Genomic DNA, 24,421 nt, shown 5'->3' with positions numbered 1-24,421 from the left:
TTTTTTTACCAGGTTTTTTTAAGGTTGATACGGAATAATCAACTAGAAATAGTATCAGGAGGTTGGGTGATGAATGATGAGGCAAATTCACACTGGATATCGATCATGAACCAGTTCCTAGAGGGCCATCAGTGGCTTCAAGAAAATTTGAATTATACTCCAGTCAGTCACTGGTCTATTGACCCATTTGGTTTGAGTTTGACCCAACCTGCCTTACTGAAAGAAATGGGTTTGAAGAATATGTTGATTCAACGAGTTCATTATTCTGTTAAAAAGCATTTAGCAAAAGAACAGCAGTTGGAATTTCTGTGGAGACAGTTGTGGGGTATTAAGATATTTCTCGATGACATGGTAGACCAATAGGTGGAAATCCTTTTATGCTTACTGCTCATTATAAACTTGTATATTCTCACAGACAAAGGGAAATACGTGAACAATAATCACAAATATTACATTATTACTTTCGTTGTGTTGTCATGACATTTGATCTTTTATTTTAGTTGAAAATATCTGGTAGAATTTATTTTAGCCCTTTCAGAATTTTGTTTTACTTTTAAACAAATTATTTCTTCAATTTCTACCAAAACATTAGTTTTTTTCATGTGTTTTTAAGTTTTTCATTAGTCCACGATATGAGGTTTGATTTTATATAGTAAAAAGAATTTTAGAGGTATTCCATGTCACTACCGATTTATACTCTACATTAAATCTCATTTCAGATGGTAATGGTAAAACTGATATGTTCACCCATATGATGCCTTTTTATTCTTATGACATTCCTCATACTTGTGGACCAGATCCAAAAATTTGTTGTCAGTTTGATTTCAAACGACTTCCAGCTCATGGAATGAGTTGTCCTTGGAGAGTATCACCACAGGTTATAACTGATAAAAATATTGAAAATAGGTGAATGAATTATTGATTTTCGATGCATAATTTGCCAGTCTAGACTTCTGTTCTGTTTTAGTGAGTTCTTAAAAAACAATCATCCACCAAATCCGTCGTGATGAGAAATTGAACAAAGAATACCTAATTCGTTTTTCTCATAAAAGTATTGTTTGATTGATTTTTAAATAACTTGTACAATAATAATATAGCACTTTATAGTTAGTTTTCATTAGCGTTCAGATTTTTCCGGAAGTAAAGGGAAAAGGAAATCTTATGTTTGTTGGGGGAATACTACTATAGTCCGTTCATAATTTGTCGATAGCACAAAATGAGGGCCCAAGTCATAAAACGGTCGTAAAACTCGTAAAATCATAGGCGGAGGTTCCTGAGGTGTTTATTCATTAAATATAAAGCTTCAGTTTATATTCGAAACTTGCCTTGAAAGGGTGAAGTTGTTACGAACGAAAATAATTTTTGGTTTAGTACATTTTTTAATCGCATTTAATTTACGGCTCGTTGGTGTTTCGGCGTCTACGGCAGTAATTAACGTCTCTAATATTTATTTTGCGAATTTTGTGCAGTGCGTGAGTAACTTTTTTTCATATTCCTACAAACATATACGTACCTTTCATTCCTGCTTGTTTTGTTTGATTGCTCGCGATGGCTTCGTCATCATCATCAACATCATCAAGTTTTACACCGGTACTGTTGCGTACAGTCAGTAAGTCTGTCTATTCACCAAGACAGAAGACTATTGTTTTGAACGTTCACGATGCTCTGGTTTCTCAGAATCCCACAAACACTGTTCAGAACATAATCAAGAGTTGTGCCAACATGACGGGCGTAGGGGAGTCAACAATATATAGGTTCCTATCAGAAAGAAAAAAAAAAGGTATAGCTAACCCAAATACAAACGAATACTTAAAGAGAGGGAGAAAACCTATTGAAATTGATGAATTTGCCAAAAATGGTATTCGAAGGAAAATTTACGAATTTTTTTACAAAAAAGAAATACCCAACTTAAACAAAATTTTACAAGAAGTTAGAGACGACCCGGATTTGCCTCATGTCGGACGAACCAAATTGTGGCAAGTTTTAAAAGAATTAAATTTCCGGTGGGAGAAATCAGACCGAAAATCACTTTTGATTGACCGGGAAGAGATAATATGTTGGAGAAGAAAGTATCTAAGATCTATACGAAAATTTCGGGCTGAAGGAAGGCCAATTTACTATTAGGATGAAACGTGGGTAAACGCAGGTCATACTCTCACAAAAATTTGGACAGATAAAAATATATCAAGCTCCAGGCAAGCCTTTATGGAAGGTTGGTCCACTGGTATTTCCCCACCCTCTGGTAAAGGCAGTAGATTAATAGTTTCTCACATTGGCAGTGAAAAAGGATTTGCTAAGCATGGTTTGTTGGAATTTGAATCCAAAAGCACAAAAGACTATCACGAGGAGATGACAGCTGATGTTTTTGAAGAGTATTTTGAGCAGATGATTGAACATATACCACCAAACTCCATTATAGTATTAGATAATGCACCTTATCATTCACGACTAGTTGAAAGACTTCCAACGACTGCGTGGAAGAAACAGGATATCATTGACTGGCTGCGGAATAAGTCCCTGCCTTACGAAGATGGAATGGTTAAAGCAGAACTTTTAAAAATTGCCCGGCAACACAAATCTAAGTTCAAGAAATACGTAGTTGACAAAATGGCGGAAAGACGAAACATCACAGTCCTTAGACTTCCACCCTAAAATAAAAGCTGTACGTGAATTGTTATATGAGTCTTTACAACATATTACAGAACAAAATTGGCGAGATGCAGTAAGACATGCAATAGAAGAAGAACAAAAAATGTGGGATCTTGACAATATAATTGATGGGACTGTAGAGACACAACCGCTAATTATTAACCTGCAAGACGACTCGGATTCCGAAGATGATCCTGTTTATTTTGAATTTGAATAGTTTTGTAAGTAATCGTAGTTTATATCATTTAAAAATAGGTATTAATTAAATAAATGTATCTTTTACAAATTGCAAGTAACTTATTATTTTTGAATAAAATAAAGAAATTTATTTAAAATAAAAATACAGTTTACAGTACCTACAGTTTAAGAATATTAATATATTTATTTATTTAAAGTAACTAATGTTTTAATCATATACTCTACGACACTGGTCACTCATTTACACTCAAAATACCTACATAATCGGATTAAAAGTTTTATAGCTGTATTGTATTTCTTCAGATACAAGGTGGGTTAGTCGAAAACATCTTAAACTGCCAGTTTTAGTTTGGTTTTTGTTATTATATCATATTAGGTGTCCTATCTGTATTTCATTTCTCTAATGAGGGTCAAACTTGCAGTGAGCTATCAACAAATTATGAACGGACTATAGTATAAGAGCTTATCTCGAATCTGCAAGGAACTTGAAAATGGAAATGATATAATTTTTTTAAACTACACCAAAAAAATAATTATGTAAATTTCTTGAAACTTATAGTATGTTTGTTTCCTCACTTATGACATAAAAACAAAAATAGCATTTTCGACCTTGATGCAAAAGTTCATCTTTTCAAAATTCTACCAAAACATCCATCTTTGTTCCCTTGTGAAATCAATCATTGTGAAAAATGTGTAATAATTTTCAGGTTTAACCAGAAATATCAATTTTTGAGAACTCAAAAGAACAGCACACACTGTTAATGAACATTATTTACTGAAATCTCAAACATTTGTATGTATAAATTAACTTTTCTTTTAGGGTGCAGCTTCTTTTGGATCAATATAGGAAAAAATCGAAATTGTATAAAACTAATGTACTACTTGCTCCTCTAGGAGATGACTTCAGATATGATCATCCTACTGAATGGGATGTTCAGTATAACAATTACCAAAAGTTATTTGATTATATGAATTCCAAGCCCCATCTCAATGTGAAGGTAAAATTATTGCATGCATGAACAAAAATGTTAATGCTCCATCTTTTATACTTGAATTTCAACTGCACAAAATATTTTCAGTAACATCTCCCTGGTTTGTGTAAAATATGTCTGCAACTGTTGAATATTTCAATATTCTATTATTATTATTATATTTTTTTTCAGGCTCAATTTGGAACTTTATCTGATTATTTTAGGGAACTCCGTAAAGAAAAAAAAGTTACAGATTTTCCAGTCTTGTCTGGAGACTTTTTCACATATGCTGATCGAGATGATCATTACTGGAGTGGTTATTATACCTCTAGGCCTTTCTATAAAAGAATGGATCGAGTATTACTGTCATATATAAGGTAAGAAAGAGAATTAATTCTACCATTTAGTCGGTATATAGGCTGCTGGTCACATTGGTCACAAAATTGACGTTGAAAAGGTGAAACAAAGAAACAAATGATATCAAAACTTGAGAAGAAGAAGAGACAATTGTAAATTTATCAGTAAATCTAGCAAGGCAAAAATGAAAACATTTTGGTTTCAGAAAACGCACATCAACATAAAATGCTCTTCGCAATTTGACTAATTACATTTATGACCATTTAAATAAGGACCTTCAAAATGAAGGCAGTAGATCCAAAAAACAAAATTCGACAATTCTAGTTTTTGGAGAATATTTTTGAAAACTACCACAGGTATTCTCGTTCTGAAAAGGCATCATTCTAGTTCCCCAAAATAGGAAACTTTTTATCCAATTTAATCAACCTTGTAGGTCTTACCGTGATGCGTTGTTTTTCCGGGTTTCATTCCGTGTCTTGATCCTCACGAGTATCATTTTCACGACTTTTTGGCAAAGTATTATTTAGATCTACGACTTTGTAGGTATGTGTAGAATATACCTGACGATAAAAACAACAACCAACACAGCTAATGCCGCGCAAAAAGTTAAGCCATTAGGCACTTGTGCAACATCTTTGATTTGAATGAATTAAAAAGACTTTTGTCTAATTTCCATTAGTTATTTTATTTTTATGTTAATTTTTTATTTAGTATTTTGTTAATAATTAATAATTTTGTGGGAAAGAAAGTTTTTGGCTTTCTACTACTCCATCCGATTCAAAAAAAGGGATGAGAGAATCTTCCAAAGAAAGATAAACATAAGCAGATCAAGCTTATTCCGTGACATTCAAAATCGTAATTCATGAATGAAGTGTGTGTATTTTCTATAATGTTATCCAATTTGGTACTGAAGAGCCTTAGGGCAAGTGTCTTAAGGCGAAACATCGGTGTATGCCAGTGAGGGTGACAGTGTTCTATGTGAGTACAATTTATTACCATTCATTCAAAGTAGAACTCATCTGAATGATATCTGATTCTTATTCCACAACAAATGTTTGAAATACAAACTGAGTAGAGAAAAGTATCTTCTGTATAATTCAGTGTTCATATAGAAGTATTTGTTTCGAAAGAATTATTTTCTTTTGTGTAATTTAATGTTTATATGAAAGTAGCTGTTTCAGGAGGACTTTCTTTCAGTTTGTATCTGAAAGTTACTTCTTTGCATGATCTACACATTCATGTATAGAGTTTCAAATTGATTACTCCCTTCCTTTCTTTGGAAGATTCTCTCATCCCTTTTTTTGTATCGGATGGAGTAGTAGAAAGCCAAAAACTTTCTTTCCCAAAAAATTAATCACTCCTATAAATGTAACCCCTTCAATTCAAATAAGATTCCTCTTGGCTGGGATTAAATCAAATAGGTGAATGAATGTCATTACGATGTCATCGATGACATAAGCAGATCAAGTTTATTCAGTGACATTCAAAATCGTAATTCATGAATGAAGTGTGTGTATTTTCTATAATGTTACCCAATTTGGTACTGAAGAGCCTTAGGGCAAGTGTCTTAAGGCGAAACATCGGTGTATACCAGTGAGGGTGACAGTGTTCTATGTGAGTACAATTTATTACCATTCATTCAAAGTAGAACTCATGTGAATGATATCTGATTCTTATTCCACAACAAATGTTTGAAATACAAACTGAGTAGAGAAAAGTATCTTCTGTATAATTCAGTGTTCATATAGAAGTATTTGTTTCGAAAAAATTATTTTCTTTTGTGTAATTCAATGTTTATATGAAAGTAGCTGTTTCAGGAGGACTTTCTTTCAGTTTGTATCTGAAAGTTACTTCTTTGCATGATCTACACATTCATGTATAGAGTTTCAAATTGATTACTCCCTTCCTTTCTTTGGAAGATTCTCTCATCCCTTTTTTTGTATCGGATGGAGTAGTAGAAAGCCAAAAACTTTCTTTTCCAAAAAATTAATCACTCCTAAAAATATAACCCCTTCAATTCTAATAATTTTGATAATATTATCCATCCTGTACTAATTGGCAGCAATTTCTGATACATTTTTAAAAAGTTCAATTTATCATCACCGTTATTTATGATCATTTAGAAAAAGGGGATTCAATGGGGGCTGTCTGAGGCTGAAAAACTACTGGTAAAAATTAGAGAAAAGAAAAGGTCTATAACAGAAATTGTTATTAGGTAAGAGTTTGGCCGGAATTTCTGATGCATATAAAATAAATATGTATAGAGACAATGAAACAAATCTGTTTTATAAAACAGTTCGCTAGTATTACTCAGAAAGGAATTTTATTATATGTTTCAGGGCTGCTGAGACCATACACACTCTTGCATATCTCAGTAAAAACTCAGGACACTCATGGATTGTAGAAAAAGATCATGGATTGCTGGAAACAATATCAAATGCTCGTAAATCTTTATCGCTCTTTCAACACCATGACGCAATAACTGGCACCGCGAAAAATCATGTTGTTATAGATTATGCAAATAAGTGAGTTTATTGTAAGACTAGTGTGTGATTCTGTTTCATAAACATTTACTTGTTTTTTTTCTAGAGTGAAGTAGATTAGTATGTCTTTAGTGTATATTTTTACTTATGAGGTATTACTTTCTACAAATTGACCAAGATTATTGTCGATATGAGGTGACATTGTTCAACTGACCTGATCATTTTGATTTTAGGTAGTTATCAGATGTATAGTGATATCCAACAAATAACACTTATTTTAATTTTACCAGCAATTTATAATGAATTCACCTAAGATATTTTATGCATTGAAAAATATATGATGAAATCAGTTGATACTAGATGAAAAAACCTAACGTATTTAAGTAAAATTTTGTAAGATTTTCACCAAACAGTTTACATCTTAAACTATTCAATAGCTTTGTCAGGCCCGTTCATACTATCTAAATTATACATACCTAGTTAGTGTTTTATATAAATTAATAATTTGAATTATATGACTCATCCATAATTAAAAATGTAAACTTCAGAAATTTTATTTTAGTAGATGTTCATTTAAATGAGTTTTTCTGTCAAATGTCTTTCCTAATTTTTAAATTGCTAATTAGTTTATACTTAAACTCTGGTAAAATTATTAGTCTTCAAGTAGGTAGAAAGTCATATGATTTAAATCATTGATTTATATAAAGTTCTAAGTGGGTAGAAGTAAGTTAGTATGAAAGTTATTTGGATGCTTTGAAAAATCATTTTATTTGATATCATTCACATGAATTTATATGTGATATATATGTGAATTTATATTTTTCAACTTACTTGAATTCATATAATTGCCTTTTAAAAATGTATCCGTCAAATATCTCTATTAGTATCCCTATCCAGAGTATTTTATATTGAACAGTTAATTTTCAGAATGATAACGGCAATAAATGGATGTCAGAAAGTTATTCAGATTTGCACTCATATTTTGCTGAAAGGGTTAGGTGCTGAAATTCCCACCAAAGATGTCAGCTATTACCATGTTGATGATGTTAGACATTCTCACAATTCTCTCTCTGAACATTACCAGATAACAATTGGAGTTCCAGAAATGCGCACCAAAAATATTGTAATTTTCAATTCTCTTACATTTACTAGACGGGAAATGGTCACATTTCATGTTTCTACTCCTTTTGTCGAGGTAAGAAAAAGTGTAGGATTCAGAGTTTTGAAATTCACTTGAGGTTTGATTGTAAAATCAGATAAAAAATAATGAATCATATCACTATACAGTTTATATCTTTTTAAAATATTAAAAAGATTGGCAGTTAAATAGGTAAACTATAGTTATGTTTCAACTATTCATAAAATTTGATTGAAATCTCCGCTTTTTTCAGGTGATCGACTTTCAAGAAAAACGTGTGATTTGTCAAATTTCGCCAATTTTTGAGTATGCTTCGTCTATCTCCCAAACTAAATATCAATTGTCATTTATTGCTGAAGTACCACCGCTGGGTCTTGTGAGTTATGTAGTGAATGCACTAGAAGAAATTAATGTTCCTAAGTGAGCTGTTCCATCATACAAGGAACTATCAGAAGCTAATTTCGTTAATTTCGCAGGGAAACCGTGTATTCTTCAGTGAACATTTTCAACTATTACGGAGATATTCAAGTTCCAATTCAATTCAAAACTGAAACATTTCCCAGTTCCTCTGAGTTCACATTGCAGAATAGTAGAGTAACTGCCTCTTTCAACAAATTAGGACTACTGAAATCTATTAACGTTGGGGGAAGTACAGTTCCTGTTCATTTGGATTTTGTCAAGTAAGAAAATATATCTGAAAAGTTTTTGTGTTCAATATGTCCCATTAATCTCCCTCTTGGAGAAAGCCTTCTATTATCTCTCAATCTTAACAAAGCCTCGACAATCCGGATATTGGAATTTTTGTTTTGTCTAGCATACAACTGCCAGACAAAACAGAACAGTATGTTTCTCAACATTTCTGCAACATTTAATAATATTCTCGAAGTTGACTCATAATAACTTCCAATTGGTTAATTATGAGAGGGATTTTTCCAATTAACCTGTTGAAACTATCCATAATAATAATTAAACAATTGTCACACTGAAGAAAGTACTGTGATCCTGAGTAAATACCAAGTTTTGGCAACTAGAGATAATCTCGTATTACCTAAGTAAAAAAGTATAACACATTTGATCAATATAATTTCCCATTTCATTGTTGCTGTATATATTCATACATTAATCTATATTTCATTCATTTGACATTCTGCACATTTCACATTATATATTTTTTCATATTTTATACATCATACTTCATATATTTTATATATTTACGTTTTATATATAATTCATACATTTTATATGTTCATATTTAGTCATCCCTTAAAATGTATTTTATCTTGTATGTAGATCATATATGCTTTTATTCTTCAATATCGTATATCACAATGGGCTTGTTTCATGCTATGGAAAATGATACTGATCGAGTTAGGGGTATATTATACTTATCAAGTCTAATCGGTTCCAAGATCTCATTATATTTGCAGAAAAAAGAACAATTCGAAAAGCAAGAATTTAAATTGGCCACTTGTTTGTTGTTCAATAAAATTGATTGTGTCTAGAGCGGAGTTGCCAAGTGTATTGGTTTTTAATATCCAATCACAGATCTGATGATCCAATTTGACAGACGTCATTTTTGTTGTGAATACAACTGTTTCAATTATCTAATTAAAGAACTTTTTTTTTGTAGAAGGTAGGTTTCGAGGGTGCCTATTTTGCTACATATTTCGTGTCATTAGTTCACATTCCGAAAAATATTTTTTCAGGTTATTTTTGGATTGAATTTTACCATTACTACCACCAAAATGGTTGAAATATGTTTTATACCTAGTTGTAAAAACAGATCGTCCATATCAGACAAAAAGTTTTTCAGTGTTCCCAAAAACGAAACAAGAGATCTATGGTTTTCTTCAGTTGGCTGTGCTAAAATAAAAATTAAATCAAAACTTTCGATCCTTCGATAAAAGACAAAGTCTGAAATGAATGTCATATGAATATAAGGGACCTACTAAATATACCACCTACCGTTTCAATTTTTCATTCTTCATTTCAGACCAAGGTATTGCAAATTTTTCAAGCAAAATTCATCGATCATTTCAAAATCGACTCTGGTAAGTTGTCGGAGTCAGCTTTAACAAAACTAGGCTCAACATTCATTTTGAAATTATTTTAACAAAAATACGAAGTTATGTGTGGAAACCACTGACATTAGAAATACCACATTGTCGCATACAGTACAGAGGGCGCTGGCTGACTGGATGACAACATGACTAATATACCAGTAACGTTGAATTTCTTATTTTTGGTGGGTGGCATGAATGCATAATTGATTTATTTTATTAGGGTTCATGAGCACTCGAAAACTATTTGAAAATACAGCTCGTTAAATTCCATTTAGAATCATATTTAGATATAACTATCAGTTATCAAGGCAAATATTGTTGTCCATTTTTATGCTTAATTCGTGGATTCGAACATTCTTATTATTGTAATTTATTTGTTTGCTGGCTTCATTCTTTAAAAAAATTAATGAATAATTACAGAAAATTTTAATTGATCGTTCATTTTCTCAGGAAAATTAAGTACCCATATCACAATTTATTGGTTTATTCGGCATTGAAAATGTATGTCATATCGGACCCATTCTGCTTGTTCTTGCAACATTTTGTTTCATCGAGTTTATGTGTGTGTTTTAAAAGGGTTTTAGAGATATATTTGAATATAAATATGATGTATTCTTGTGCAGATTTTAATTGTGACGAAAGGCACAAGAAAACATGATTTTTCGTGTACATTTTATTCCATGTGGAGAATTTATCATTAATTGAAAAGTTAACGGGTTCACATACACTTCCATAATTTAATTGATAATTAAAGGCTTCCTAAATTTTACGATTTGGCAATGTTGATTATTTCTATTGTTCCTATTGGTCAATCGAACAAGAAGCGAGAATCGGCCCGTGACGTCACCGGCCTATAACATTCGATTTTTATTAATTAATTACGGGAAAACTACGGTACTTAGAGAGCTGAAACAAAGTGCACTGTTTTTCAATTTGAAATTTCTTTCAAGTGAACTATAAACCAAATATTACTGATAAATTTACAATTGTCTCTTCTTCTTCTCAAGTTTTGATATCATTTGTTTCTTTGTTTCACCTTTTCAACGTCAATTTTGTGACCAATGTGACCAGCAGCCTATATACCGACTAAATGGTAGAATTAATTCTCTTTCTTACCTTATATATGACAGTAATACTCGATCCATTCTTTTATAGAAAGGCCTAGAGGTATAATAACCACTCCAGTAATGATCATCTCGATCAGCATATGTGAAAAAGTCTCCAGACAAGACTGGAAAATCTGTAACTTTTTTTTCTTTACGGAGTTCCCTAAAATAATCAGATAAAGTTCCAAATTGAGCCTGAAAAAAAATATAATAATAATAATAGAATATTGAAATATTCAACAGTTGCAGACATATTTTACACAAACCAGGGAGATGTTACTGAAAATATTTTGTGCAGTTGAAATTCAAGTATAAAAGATGGAGCATTAACATTTTTGTTCATGCATGCAATAATTTTACCTTCACATTGAGATGGGGCTTGGAATTCATATAATCAAATAACTTTTGGTAATTGTTATACTGAACATCCCATTCAGTAGGATGATCATATCTGAAGTCATCTCCTAGAGGAGCAAGTAGTACATTAGTTTTATACAATTTCGATTTTTTCCTATATTGATCCAAAAGAAGCTGCACCCTAAAAGAAAAGTTAATTTATACATACAAATGTTTGAGATTTCAGTAAATAATGTTCATTAACAGTGTGTGCTGTTCTTTTGAGTTCTCAAAAATTGATATTTCTGGTTAAACCTGAAAATTATTACACATTTTTCACAATGATTGATTTCACAAGGGAACAAAGATGGATGTTTTGGTAGAATTTTGAAAAGATGAACTTTTGCATCAAGGTCGAAAATGCTATTTTTGTTTTTATGTCATAAGTGAGGAAACAAACATACTATAAGTTTCAAGAAATTTACATAATTATTTTTTTGGTGTAGTTTAAAAAAATTATATCATTTCCATTTTCAAGTTCCTTGCAGATTCGAGATAAGCTCTTATACTATAGTCCGTTCATAATTTGTTGATAGCTCACTGCAAGTTTGACCCTCATTAGAGAAATGAAATACAGATAGGACACCTAATATGATATAATAACAAAAACCAAACTAAAACTGGCAGTTTAAGATGTTTTCGACTAACCCACCTTGTATCTGAAGAAATACAATACAGCTATAAAACTTTTAATCCGATTATGTAGGTATTTTGAGTGGAAATGAGTGACCAGTGTCGTAGAGTATATGATTAAAACATTAGTTACTTTAAATAAATAAATATATTAATATTCTTAAACTGTAGGTACTGTAAACTGTATTTTTATTTTAAATAAATTTCTTTATTTTATTCAAAAATAATAAGTTACTTGCAATTTGTAAAAGATACATTTATTTAATTAATACCTATTTTTAAATGATATAAACTACGATTACTTACAAAACTATTCAAATTCAAAATAAACAGGATCATCTTCGGAATCCGAGTCGTCTTGCAGGTTAATAATTAGCGGTTGTGTCTCTACAGTCGCATCAATTATATTGTCAAGATCCCACATTTTTTGTTCTTCTTCTATTGCATGTCTTACTGCATCTCGCCAATTTTGTTCTGTAATATGTTGTAAAGACTCATATAACAATTCACGTACAGCTTTTATTTTAGGGTGGAAGTCTAAGGACTGTGATGTTTCGTCTTTCCGCCCATTATTGTCAACCTCGATATTTCCAGGACTACAAATCATTCTATCATCTATCTTTAGTTATTTGGGTTAAGGTTTGGACGTGTCTATAAAATGTAAAATTTTCTTGAGACAAATAAGGAGTTTTTCCTCAGCAATTAAAAACTGAAAAAGTAATTCCTATACATAAAAAACGACATGATTTCGATGGAAAATTATTGTTCTGTTTCAGTCCCATATGGCTTTTCTTTTCCAAATTATTTGAATATGCTTTTCTGGATAGACTTAATTCACTTTTAAATCAGCATTCCATGTTAACCCAAAAGAAACCTGGATTCTGTCAACAAAAGTCTACTAATACAGCAATTTTTTCATTAATAAATCAAATAATCACACATATTGATTGAGGTGACTTGTCCGGCAGTACTGCTGTGTGATTTGTGTCGTGCATTTGACTGTCAATCATGAAAAACTGGCTTCAAAATTGAAATATTATGGTACAAGAGGTGTTTCATTCAATTGGATAAATTCATTTCTACAGAACTAGGATCAATAAAGTATCTTCAAATTCAACTCTGAACATAGAAACATAATAGTGGGTGTACCACAGAGCTCTATATTAGGTCCTAGTTCGTTTATTCTGTATGTAAACAACATGGACTTTATAATTGAAGACAGTAGTTACACAGCCTATGCTGATGATTTTTTATTAATTGTATCTGCACCTGATACTACAATTTTAGAAAATAAATATTCAAGAACAATAAATCAAGTATCCAGTTTTCTTAATAGGCACACTTTATTTTTCGACATTGATGAAACACTGGTTATTAATATTCACAATCGGCAGAAAAAAAAATTAAAATCTCCAGTTCAATGTAAGTAACTTATCTTTAAAAAGTGATGGTACTAGTGTTTTTAGTTATTTATCTGGATGAATTCCTGAATTGGAGAGTCATTGCCAACATCTGATATATAAACTCAATTCCCTGAAGTCTCTTTTTATTAATTTAAGTATTGACTAGAGCATGTGTTTAAAAATAGGTCAAATTTACATTAAATAAAAGTATTCACCATCACGATACGAGAATCGAAAACTAGTTCGATGAGCCAATTGCGAAATCAAAAGTGACTTATTCTGGGCCAGAATACATTGGTCCAAAAATTTACAATAATCTTCCTCAGTATGTGAAGGCTTCCAGTAGTGTCCGACCGAAACTGGTTTTTACAACCGAAACCGAAAACGAATTTCGGCAACGGTCTCAGTTTCGGCCGAAACCGAAACTTCCTTACAAGGATTAAGTTTTGAGAGAAAAATAAAGAAAACGTTATTATAATCAGTCAGTCTTTATTTTTTTATCTTTAAATCACAACATTATGCAGTCTTCGACATTTTTACTTATTGATAATCAACATAACAAACCCTTATTTAATTGCATCTTAAAAATACTTAAAATAGGTGAGGTGTTTATTTGAGTAACTAGTTGTAGATCCTTCTTTTGAATATTATTGATGGTTTTTCAAAAATATCAAACATAAAATTACTTATTTAAGTTGATACCTAATATCACAATAGGTACTTAATATGTATGTAATAAACAAATTAAACCACAAAATAAGTCTCCAGTCACGACATGATTAGGCACGTGGACGCGGCAAAATGTCTTCGTCGCTCCGTCGCTAATATGAAATTCAACGCGCCGAACATGACCGATCACAGCGCGGGAACTCCCGAATGCAGTTTCGGTTTCAGTCGTAGTTTCGGCAGGTTTGCCGCCGAAACCGAAACTAAACCGAAACCTGTTTTTTTTTGCCGAAACTCGACCGAAACCGAACTTTCGGTCGAACACTAGCTTCAAGGCAACAGTATAATTTTAAACAAATACTGAAAACATATATGTTATACACTAGCAGAATTTTTTAATAATCCTCAGGTCTGATTTTTACTATCACCTATTTGATTTTTATAATTTCAGTTTCCTTATTTTATTGTGTTGACAGTTTCCTATACAACTTCATATTGTCTTTACGGAAATAAAGTATTATTACATAATCTTCTGATTGAAACTTCGAATTCAGGTAATTATTATTCATTTGTTAGATTTCAGATTTATATCTTTATTTTTTGTATAAAAATCACATTTGCCGTTTTCTGAGTGGATTATTAGAATGTTTTGTTTACTTGTAGTAATATTTTGTAATTAACTGTTTCATGTGCTTTATTTCAAATCTAATATGATTATTACAAACTTACTTCAATCCAACTATAAAAATAAACATAGTTTATCAGGTCCCTCACCTGAAGTCATCTCCTGAAGACACCAACTTGGTTGGTGAAACGTGTGATGAGTAGAGTATTGCAACTAAGTTGATTTCTTTAGGAGATGAAGAGAACTAATTCCATTCCATTAATTCCATTAATTATGTATAAGTATGTATTAACGCATTTCTTATTGATGTAATGTAGAATTTTCTACTGAATAGGAAATTTTTCAAGTAAGATTAGTGATTTTTAGTAATGGCAAACTCGTTACTTTCAAACTAATTTCTTTATCATTTTTCATGTTATCTTAGAGCCACTATCTTTGAGGATTATGTGAAGATGAAAAAAATATAATTCCTGATTTTGTAAATAAGTCATCATTCTTTCGAAATTGACCAATTGGTCATGTTTAATTAGTGATTTTTGTAGGTATGGCGTAAGAGCCAACACTAATTCTGAGAGAAGTGGAGCCTACTTATTTTTACCAGATGGAGATGCTGTTCCCCTCCAGTTGGAAAATATTATTGTGAACGTGATAAAAGGACAATTGTTGTCATCTGTGTCTGTACAATTGCCTTATATTCATCATACTACCATGCTCTATAATACTCTAGGTATGTGAAACATTTGTTTATTTAATAGAAATAATATTTCAACGATCCTTTCACATCAAAGTCTACCTCTATTCTGAATTTTTTTTCGGATAACCGAACTAAAGATTGTTGACTCGATTTAAAGTACAATTGATTTCAAAAAAACAACAAAGTGTTGAGTGTTTTGTATCTTATTACCGACTAGACTTTAACTCTGCCTTTTAACTGACATTCTGTTATATATATATATATATATTTTGTATTGTCATATTATTATGTATTTATATAATTTGTATTTCAGTTAATAAAAACGATTATTATTATTATGATATCTCATTGCAGGTGCCGATAGTCTTGGAATAGAGATTCAAAATTTAGTGGATATAGAAAAAACTAGTAATTTCGAATTAGCAATGAGATTATCAACAAATATAAATAGTAGTGAAGATTTCTTCACCGATGTAAATGGTTACCAAGTAAGTATTTAATGTTAGTGACTCATATATAAAGAGGTATCCAAAAAATGTTGTGTTCTATTGGTATATCTGTACCACATAAACTTAGCCTACTAAGTCAATCAGATATTTTTCAAAAGTGTTAAGATGAACTGAATTTCTCAGTTTCTGTAGTAAGAATTTTATCGATAAAGATTTAACAATATTTTTTAACATGTTTTTAATCATGAGATACAAATGATTCTGGTCAAATTACGACTTTTTTCAAATCATTTGTGTGAGTTGTGTTCAGTTTATATCTCATTAACTGATTGAATGAACTAATTGAATGATTGATGTTCTTAGGATTATCCTGTAGCTTTTGTGTCTGCCTGTGTTGTAACGTGTGTTAGTGCTTGTGTGTATGCTCGGAGAGGCTACTGTAGTCAGCAATCTGAGATTCTGAAGCCTGGTAACAAAGACGTAAAGTTTTTCATTATTGAATGTTTCAACATTGAAGTGGCCATACTGAGGTCTCAATCTGCTTCAGATAGTGATACACTTGAAGGGTTTGTGAATTGTGGGTTCTCAAGAGTCTGGTCTCGTATTTATGTCTCTGGACAGGTGGAGGGTCGGAGCGGGCGGGAGTCGAAGGTGTTTCGTTTCGAGGATCGAAAAAATTTCGTATATTTGTTTGAAGGTGATTGACAATGTTTCATGATGACAATGGAAGTCCGAACTAATGAAATTTCGTATAGTGGGATATTCATAAAAAGATTTATTACGTCAGAGCAGGCAAGGATGTACGTTTGTTGAATAATGAAGAGTTTCAGAGTTAGGCTATTGGAAAGGGTGTGTGTGAGGATCCAAAGGCATTGACAATGAGATAAAGTGGGATATTTGGTTTCTGTACCTCTTCAAGGTATGTGTTGGGGTCTCTGGTTGTTGGTTGGTATTCTGGAGAGTCAAGTAATGTAGCCATCTTCTCAGTATAGTGTGTGGTGTTAGTAGTACACTGGAATTGACTTTGCCTATCAGAAGAATAACTATGCCTGGGTTATCATTTGTGTTTTTGAGGATCTGTTAATGTGACGATGAATTTCGGAAATTCTGCTTTTCTTTAAAGGCAATAGCTTGCCGAACTTCTTCAGCTAGGTTTTCAGGAACATGGGAAATGGGAGATTCGGTCCGAGTGATAATGGTTTAAATGGGAATGGATTTTGGTATTATGAAGAAGTTGAAGCTATTTGACATAATACATTGGGCTATATTGTCCAGCTAAGTAACTGACAACCAAAATAGATCCAAGGAATTAGATGAACTCAAATCCACCCTTCGTCAAAACGACTATTAGTCTAAGAGCCAGTGAGCGGCTACCTGCATGTATTTGACCAGACTTAGGTTTTTGTACATTGAGGCCCCAATACCTACCGTACATGATATGGGACCTCACTAAGCCCAAAGTGGTGGACGCGGTGAGTGCGCAGGTAGGACAGGTATCAATTTTTTAGTAATTCTTAATGCATTTGACGACGTTTGCCGTTTTGATATTTTAAAATATATCATTATTGTGAACGGAAAATAATAATGGCTGAACATTACCTCGCGTTCAACATTGTGGCAGACATATTTGAAAATGTTAAAAATAAATATTTTTGAAAGTAATTGACGAGATCTGCCATTGATACATTTCACTTATTATAGTTTCAAAAACTCACATTAATTAGGGCAGAAGTTTTCAGTGCGTACAAGCATCAGCAAATAACAAAATCTGAGATACTACCCGCCAGATGTCTATGTATTACGATAACTGTTTTACATCAAAATAATGTATTTATGTTTTACTTAATCACTCCAAAGTATTACTATTGTACTCATTCTAGCCTATAACATTTTTTCTGATATTTACTACCTGTTATTTGAATAATATAAGATTTATACCAGAGAGGGCTCTATTATAATCTCAAATCTAATGGTTTCCGTCAGATGTTTTCAGTATATTTGACAACCTTCATATAGATGCCTCGTGTTGCGTGAATTTAAAAAATTGATAGTGTTGCTTTATTTTATTCATTGGATTATTAATTGTTGAATATTTTTGACATTATGTCGAGTGAAATAGATAAAGTGCAGTGTGTTTTTTGTGACACATCAAAAACTGAAAAATTATTAATATTTTCGGAAGAGACTATGGTAAAATGTCGAAATATTTTGAGGTTACGAAAACTTCATAAATTAAAGTACAACGATGTAATTTTACCGGAAGATATTTTTGATGCCGGCTATCATAGTAGTTGTTATAAGACGTTTACAGCTTTAGAAAAACATTTTTTTTGGCAGATGCCAACAAAAAAGTTTCATTACAAAGTACGTCGTCGTCTGCGACTGAACAACCATCAACATCAGTTAATAGTTCAATAATTGATGATGCAATGGTACAGGATTCCGTTTTGAATGACGTGAACGTTACTGAGATAGATGAAGTTGTATTCAACAGAACCATTAACTGTTCAGAATCCTGAAACTGTGGCTTCAGCAAACCTGAATTTGTGCTTTTTTGTGATAAAAGAAAAAAACAATATACCTAAGTCTAAGAATGAGCCGTTACGTACTTCAAAAAAAAATCAATTTCAAATAAATATCTTATCAAAGTTGGAACCAGATTCTGAAATTCACAATGAAACTTTGATAAAAATACAAAGTGTTGCCTCTGATGAAGTATACCTACTATCATGATTTTTGTCGACAAAAATTCAGAAATCACAAACGGTCACTGGTGAAAAGTACTTTCCGTACTTCATGTCATATCTCTCGAGAGACACATGAAACCGTTTATAGAGAAATTTATAATTTAATTGAGGAGAATGTCATAAAACGGGGACGTTGTTATTTTCTGTCATATTTGCATAAAGAGTATCTCAAAATGTTTAAAGAATTGAGTGAAGGATCCGATAAAGCATCAATATTTGCCGCGCATTATTTACAAGAAAAAATTAACAAGAAATTTAATGATAGCATTCAAATTTTGATGTCAAAAAAGAAAAGTTGTTTCTCCTAAGGGCGTTTCAACTATTGATGACTCATTATTTGCGCACCTAAAAGACCAAGATACCTTGCAAGCAGCTGCTGCTATTTTCAGAGAGGAAATTTTAGGAATAACCGAAACAAAATACCTGGTTATTTAACTAGTCAATGACTAATTAAAAGTGAATGTTCAACACCACCAATGATTTCAGAGTTTTTTTCGCCAATATTCCTGGTAAGTTGATAAAAATCAATTCTTTATCGAATATGTTCAAATCTATTTATAAATTATTAATATTTCACTATTTACGTTTAATTTTCACAGAATCTGACTCAATTGATGATGAAGATGATTTACACAATGATGAACATTACCCGGATGATGATGAATGAAGAATAATGAATACTTATAAATATGTATGTTACCTTAATATACCTTGATATACCTTGATATTTATCGTCTTTTTTTATTGTCAAAATTTTTAAATATTGTATGAACTACATAAAAAATATTAATTTCAATAAATGCAGTGATTAAGTAAATCATAAATACATTATTTCGATGTAAAACAGTTATCGTAATACATAGACATCTGGCCGGTAGTATCTCAGATTTTGTTATTTTCTGATGCTTGAACGCACTGAATACTTCTGCCCTAATTAATATAAGTTTTTAAAACTATAATAAGTAAAATGTATCAATGGCAGATCTCGTCAATTACTTTCAAAAATATTTATTTTCAACATTTTCAAATATGTCTGCCACAATGTTGAACGCGAGGTAATGTTCGGCCATTATTATTTTCCGTTCACAATAATGATATATTTCAAAATATCAAAACGGCAAACGTCGTCAAATGCATTTAGAATTACTAAAAAATTGATACCTGTCCTACCTGCGCACTCACCGCGTCCACCATTTTGGGCTTAGTGAGGTCCCATATCATGTACGGTAGGTATTGGGGCCTCAATGTACAAAAACCTAAGTCTGGTCAAATACATGCAGGTAGCCGCTCACTGGCTCTTAGACTATATCCTAACTCCAAAATCCAAAGACTCATCCAACTTAAGCAAACCAATATCCCACATCCCAAACTGCCTGATAACCAGACTGATTACCATATTCAGGGAGTTACCAACAAAGTAAGCCAAAGTCTATAGAGTCACAACATAATAACAGTCAACAATAAAACTTCCACTTTTTTACAAACACCCAATGGCATGTATGAAAAACCTTGTTACATTGGCCAGACCAACAGCTCAATATCCAACAGAGCTTGTGAATGTGAGCTTGAAATGGGTCACATAATAAGCTTTGAAGACACCGAAAAAACTATTCAGGCCAAAATAATCCGTGAGGCTATTGAAATTGGAAAACGTCCCAACTGCCACAGCAAACGAGATGATTCATAAAGATTGACAAATTTATGGAGATCATTACTGTCATGCCGCACATTTCATATTACACAACGTGCTTCTACAAGTCACGCTCCCATTTTCACTTGTTCACCCCACCACCTATCCAGGGACATAAATATGAGACCAAAGCCTAAGGACCCTGGTGAAGTTTTTACTGTAGTTTGTTCTATTATTATGAATTTGTTTTTTTTATTTTTAGAACTACATACTACAAAATATGTATACTATTGTTTTTGGTCAGTTGGACAGAATCATTATTTATGAAAAATTTAAAACTCAGATATTCAACTGATCTAACAGTTTACCAGTTGTTATCTATGTTGGATAGGTAGCTGTATAGAATTATTATGTTGCTAGTCATTTTCATATTGAGTGTTACTCAAGGTACCTTAACATAATTTTTTTCTTCAATAATTATATATATAATATATATATATATATATATATATATATATATATATATATATATATATATATATATAATATATATATATATATATAAAATGAATAGATAAGTACTCTTTGATCATTCCCATATTGATTTCAATTTAAGAGCCACCGGTATACAGCTGTTTCAGCCTATTGGGCATCGTCAGTACCGGGCAGGCGGTCCTCGATTGAAGACAAAATGAGAAAAAACCAAGAAAGTACTTGATAAAAATAGCTGCGTAAACGCAAGCTATTTTTATCAAGTACATTTTGAATCATATATATATATATATATATATATATATATATATATATATATATATATATATATATATATATATATTATGATTCAATAAATGGAGAAATATGGAATGAAATAAAAACAAAAGAATTTAATACTAAAGTGAATAGTATATACTTTAATAAGTATATGATTGTGGGAACGTTTTTTCTAGAACTGCAAGTGATTCATCAGTGCGGACTAGAATAACTGATTTTCCTTCTAACATTCCATCTCAATTTGAGTACTGCTCGTCAATGTTATATTTCTTACTTCAAATCAAACAAAACAAATATAAAAATATACCCCTTTCAATCTAAATATAAAAACTTCAAAATCGTGGAATGAAAAATATTTTGAGAAATATTTGTGTTTGTCCACTGTTGTTTATGTTCTGTTAAAATCTGTTTTTCCGATAAGCAGCTATCGTCCCCCTACGAACGACAACTCTCAAAAGTCGAAACTTAGACAAGCTAAGGACTAACAAGGTCTTACCTTTAAACGTGTGACTCCTTACACGGGTTGAACAATAGAAAGTGAAAATTGATCGTCCGGCCGCGCGACTTGAACCATCGGTTCACACAGCAGTTCATTCAGTGAGTGAAGCAAAACACCCGCGTAACCCGATTGGCTACCATCCTTTTGAAGACGTTAATTACAATTGTTCTCAGTATATCCACAAATTTCCTATATGACTGATTTTCATTTACAGAATATTAAATGATCTAGGTCAAGTATATTTCAATAAATATATTGTACTAGAAACACGCCCCGGCTCCACACGGGTGCAATGCTGTGACTAATACAGTGCGACGGTTTATAATATAAGTAGGGATTAACCTTCGATGTGCGCAATCATCTCACTAGAAATAATAATAGCTTATATCAATTATGGGTAGTTGAATTTTTCATGTTAATTCTATTGTTTAAGGTTAGAATTTCATACACAAAAATGCTAAAAAAATATTACTTTAATACTATTTGGTTTATATCTATAAATCCTTTCCTGATATACGAAAATATATATTTATGTTTCTTCTAAGACATTTGATATATGATAAAAAATAATAATAATTTTCAGATTGTAAGAAGAAAACGATTCAAGAAGCTCCCTCTACAAGCAAACTATTACCCAATGCCGACTATGGCATATATCGAAGATGAATACTCACGACTCACTGTAACAACAAGTACCCCACTTGGTTGTAGTTCTCTGGCGCCTGGCCAGCTAGAGATTATGTTAGATCGCAGACTTAATCAAGATGATAATCGAGGTTTAGGTCAAGGTGTGTTGGATAATCATCCTACAAGACATATTTTCAGGATAGTATTGGAAAAAAGAGTACAAAACTGTCGGGTGAGTATTGTGGGATTTACAATAACAGAGTTGGGTTTTCTGTCTTTCTTTTAATCAGTTCATTCAATATATTTTTTTTTTCAGGCAACAGCTGAAAATCACCCAGCTGGTTTTCCAACATTATCCTCACATGTAGTATCTCAAACTTTATTAAATCCCATAATAAGAATGTTGAAAGTTGATGACGGAGAAGAATTTTCAAATGGTGCTTATACATTTGTTAAACAAGAGATTGGAGTTGATATATCTATGCCAATACTAAAAAATAATGTTTTTGTGAAAGGAACCCCACATGTTGGCTTAGTTGTCCATCGACAATTTCTGGATATCTGCTTTTCTGATCAAGCTTTTTTCCGACAATTTCGTTTGAGTGAAGGAGTGGTAAGTAGTAAAGAAAAAAGGAAACTTCGTTAGATTCAAGTACAAATGTTCATCATTTCAAATTTAGATTAACAGTTTGGATAGTAATTATCTACAGAATATTTCTACATCCTCGTTCATATAATAGAGTGATACTTCACTGTTTTATTTTTCAAGAACTACGTGATTCAGATTAAACCAGACTGTTTTCTAGTCGTATCAGTAAGGTTTTAAAATATTTTCAAACCTTCCAAAGATACAAATTATCGATTTTTATTAATTTTCTATGATTATTTCTGTGCTACGAATCGTACTGTGAAAGATAAGACCCCGTTAATCCGTAGTTTGCAAAAGTTTTGACTTCTTAGGGTTGTCGTTCGTAGGGGGCGACTGCTGGTTAACAAATGAACATATTGGTAACAGATCCAGAACAAGCACTTTTCCCAGTCATCAGAAATGTAATACTCTCGACGTATGTTACACCAACCAAGCTGGAGTGACATAACTCTCTTGTCAGTAGGATTATAGAACTCTAGGAAGATGAGTGACAATTAGAATTTTTCTGTGATCTTTGAAACATCACTGCTCAAAAGTTAAAAATTTGCCCTTTCAGAATCGGTAATGGTTTTTTTATATACCAAAAAAATTTAAAAAAATATATTATTCTCTCTTGTATGATAGGCTGGTATTTTACCACCTACTACAATTTTATACTGTCCTAATCCTTTTTAGAAGCTTTCATTGATGTTTCTCTTTCAGAATAGAGAAGCTATTTCAAAAATTCGTAATTTCAACAAAAACCTCATGAAATTCCTTTTTTGCAGAATCAAATTTATCATTTTGTTCTGATTTGTAGTCGAGTATATTTTGATTAATCGAGGAATTTATACAAAACACTTCCATATGTATAACTAATCTGTATTTGTCTTTATGTTTTGCTTAAAATTCACTTTTCATCTTAGTACCGCGAAACAAATTCCAGTAAATATTACATTAACATAGCTGGGTACACTGATTTTCATATACTTTCAGGTGAATGTTAGCAACTTGATTCCTGGTGATATGAATAAAAAGTTGTACAAAACGTCATTGTCTTTCTTGACAGTAGACACTCAAGTTGATCTAAATGGAAATCAAGAGATTTGCCCAATGAAAATGCAGGCATTTATACTAGGAAGTTGAATTCTCCAAATTTTATTTCATCACCACCAACCACATTTTACAGTTTGACAAATAATTTTTTATGCATTTTAAACAATTTTATATTTACGTGAAAATAAAATTACTCAATAAAAAGTGAACATGAATATTACATCTGTATATATTGTTTCTTTGCCTTTTTTTAATAATGAAAAAATCATCTACAGGACTCTTCTTTAGAGGTAGTTAGATTAACCCAACGCATTGAAATTTTGAAATGTACATTAAATAAAACGTGTATGGTTCAATTCTGTTGTCTAAAGGGTACGATCGAAGTATCGTAACGTCACATCATCACCATAGGAACATGCCAGTTTCTTCTTCAAGGAACGAAAATAGTTTGAACAATGACATGTATACATGTCCTAATGACATGTATATAAGAGGCAGTGAGTTTTAGAGATAGATACAGTCAGCTTGGAAATCAGTTCGGAGAATAGTCCTACCAAGTGACGAGTAAACAAGTAAAAGTGAAATTATTTTAAAATGTGTTGAAGTAAAAACCAGGTTTTTCAGACAATGAA

The 24,421-nt window shown here is 31.7% G+C and overlaps 1 protein-coding gene across 6 annotated transcripts in view; it reads left to right on the top strand.

Annotated features, from left to right (window-relative positions):
- alpha-Man-IIa (alpha-mannosidase 2) overlaps positions 1–24,017 on the top strand; it is a 34,662-nt gene extending 10,645 nt beyond the window's left edge. For all 6 annotated transcript variants that reach the window (XM_074170692.1, XM_074170693.1, XM_074170690.1 and 3 more), the window contains 13 exons: positions 24–325; positions 720–906; positions 3,668–3,845; positions 4,011–4,195; positions 6,515–6,700; positions 7,586–7,853; positions 8,050–8,216; positions 8,273–8,476; positions 15,231–15,415; positions 15,737–15,870; positions 22,062–22,337; positions 22,422–22,718; positions 23,730–24,017. In XM_074170692.1, coding sequence (XP_074026793.1) covers positions 24–325; positions 720–906; positions 3,668–3,845; positions 4,011–4,195; positions 6,515–6,700; positions 7,586–7,853; positions 8,050–8,216; positions 8,273–8,476; positions 15,231–15,415; positions 15,737–15,870; positions 22,062–22,337; positions 22,422–22,718; positions 23,730–23,879 — 2,719 coding nt within the window. In that variant the 3' untranslated portion in view covers positions 23,880–24,017. The remainder of the gene's footprint in view (positions 1–23; positions 326–719; positions 907–3,667; positions 3,846–4,010; positions 4,196–6,514; positions 6,701–7,585; positions 7,854–8,049; positions 8,217–8,272; positions 8,477–15,230; positions 15,416–15,736; positions 15,871–22,061; positions 22,338–22,421; positions 22,719–23,729) is intronic.
- Positions 24,018–24,421: the final 404 nt, after the last annotated feature.

This window comes from Leptinotarsa decemlineata, unplaced genomic scaffold (assembly GCF_025532065.1).
Source record: "Leptinotarsa decemlineata unplaced genomic scaffold, Ldec_3_MD MMD2_P_RNA_scaffold_9, whole genome shotgun sequence".
Taxonomy (NCBI): Eukaryota; Metazoa; Arthropoda; class Insecta; order Coleoptera; family Chrysomelidae; genus Leptinotarsa; species Leptinotarsa decemlineata.
The sequence above is the reverse complement of the archived record's forward strand: the minus strand, read 5'-3'. Positions and strand labels throughout refer to the sequence as shown.